Source organism: Bison bison, unplaced genomic scaffold (assembly GCF_000754665.1).
Source record: "Bison bison bison isolate TAMUID 2011002044 unplaced genomic scaffold, Bison_UMD1.0 scf7180017864295, whole genome shotgun sequence".
Classification (NCBI taxonomy): Eukaryota; Metazoa; Chordata; class Mammalia; order Artiodactyla; family Bovidae; genus Bison; species Bison bison.
In genome coordinates, this window is record NW_011494867.1 from 861656 (window position 1) to 862464 (window position 809).

An 809-nucleotide genomic window follows, 5' to 3' on the forward strand; every position below is an offset into this window, starting at 1 on the left:
TGGGGGTGGGGGTCGAGGGAAGATCCCAGGGCGACCCTGACCTGCCCCCTCCGTTGCCGTTGCCCTCAGCGCGCTGCTGGAAAGCCTCATCAACCCGCTGCAGGAGCGCATCGAGGACTGGAAGAAGTCGGCCAACCAGCTGGACAAGGATCACGCAAAAGGTGGGTCCCGCCTGGCCGCGCCCTCTAGCTCCCCACTGGCAGAAACCCTGTCATAGCGCCGCTCTCTCTCCCTCTGCACAGAGTACAAACGAGCGCGGCACGAGATCAAGAAAAAGTCTTCGGACACGCTGAAGCTGCAGAAGAAAGCACGCAAAGGTGAGCCCCGAGCGGCTGCAGAGGTGCAGCCCCGCGGGCCCCTGCACAGCCCCGCGCTGTGTCCCCGACGGCCGTGGGGTCACCCAGGGCAGCGTCCGACCTGAGGCACCCCGTGCTGGACACAGGGACCCCAGCTTCTGGGGTGGGCAGAGGGGGTGCCTGCCGCCTGACTGGACCCCCTCCTCGGGAGGCTGCAGGAGGCCCCGCCCCCAGGAGCGGCTTTGTCCATCCGGCTGTCTTTCACACGGTCTCTCTCTCTGTCTCTCCTCTCCTCTCCTCTCCCCACCCCTCCTGTAGAGCTACTTGGTAAGTCAGATGCCCGTCCCCTGAGCTGCTCTCCCTCCCTGTCGTCCCTGTCGCATTTGTCTGTCTCCCCCAGCTCAGGGCCATTGGAGGAACCTCTTCAGGCCGAGGAGGAGCGAGGAAGGTGGTCGGTCCGCAAGGGAGGGGCTGGGGCACAGTCCTCCGGTCCGGGGCTGAGGCCGGGGCTGT

General features: G+C 66.4%; 1 protein-coding gene across 1 annotated transcript in view; it reads left to right on the forward strand.

The window, feature by feature from the left end:
* The window catches only part of MTSS1L (metastasis suppressor 1-like), a gene marked incomplete at its 3' end in the record, with an annotated part of 19811 nt that overhangs the window by 3897 nt on the left and 15105 nt on the right, over window positions 1-809 (forward strand). Inside the window, exons 5-7 of the mRNA XM_010850849.1 lie at window positions 70-161; window positions 243-317; window positions 615-623. Coding sequence (XP_010849151.1) covers window positions 70-161; window positions 243-317; window positions 615-623 — 176 coding nt within the window. The remainder of the gene's footprint in view (window positions 1-69; window positions 162-242; window positions 318-614; window positions 624-809) is intronic.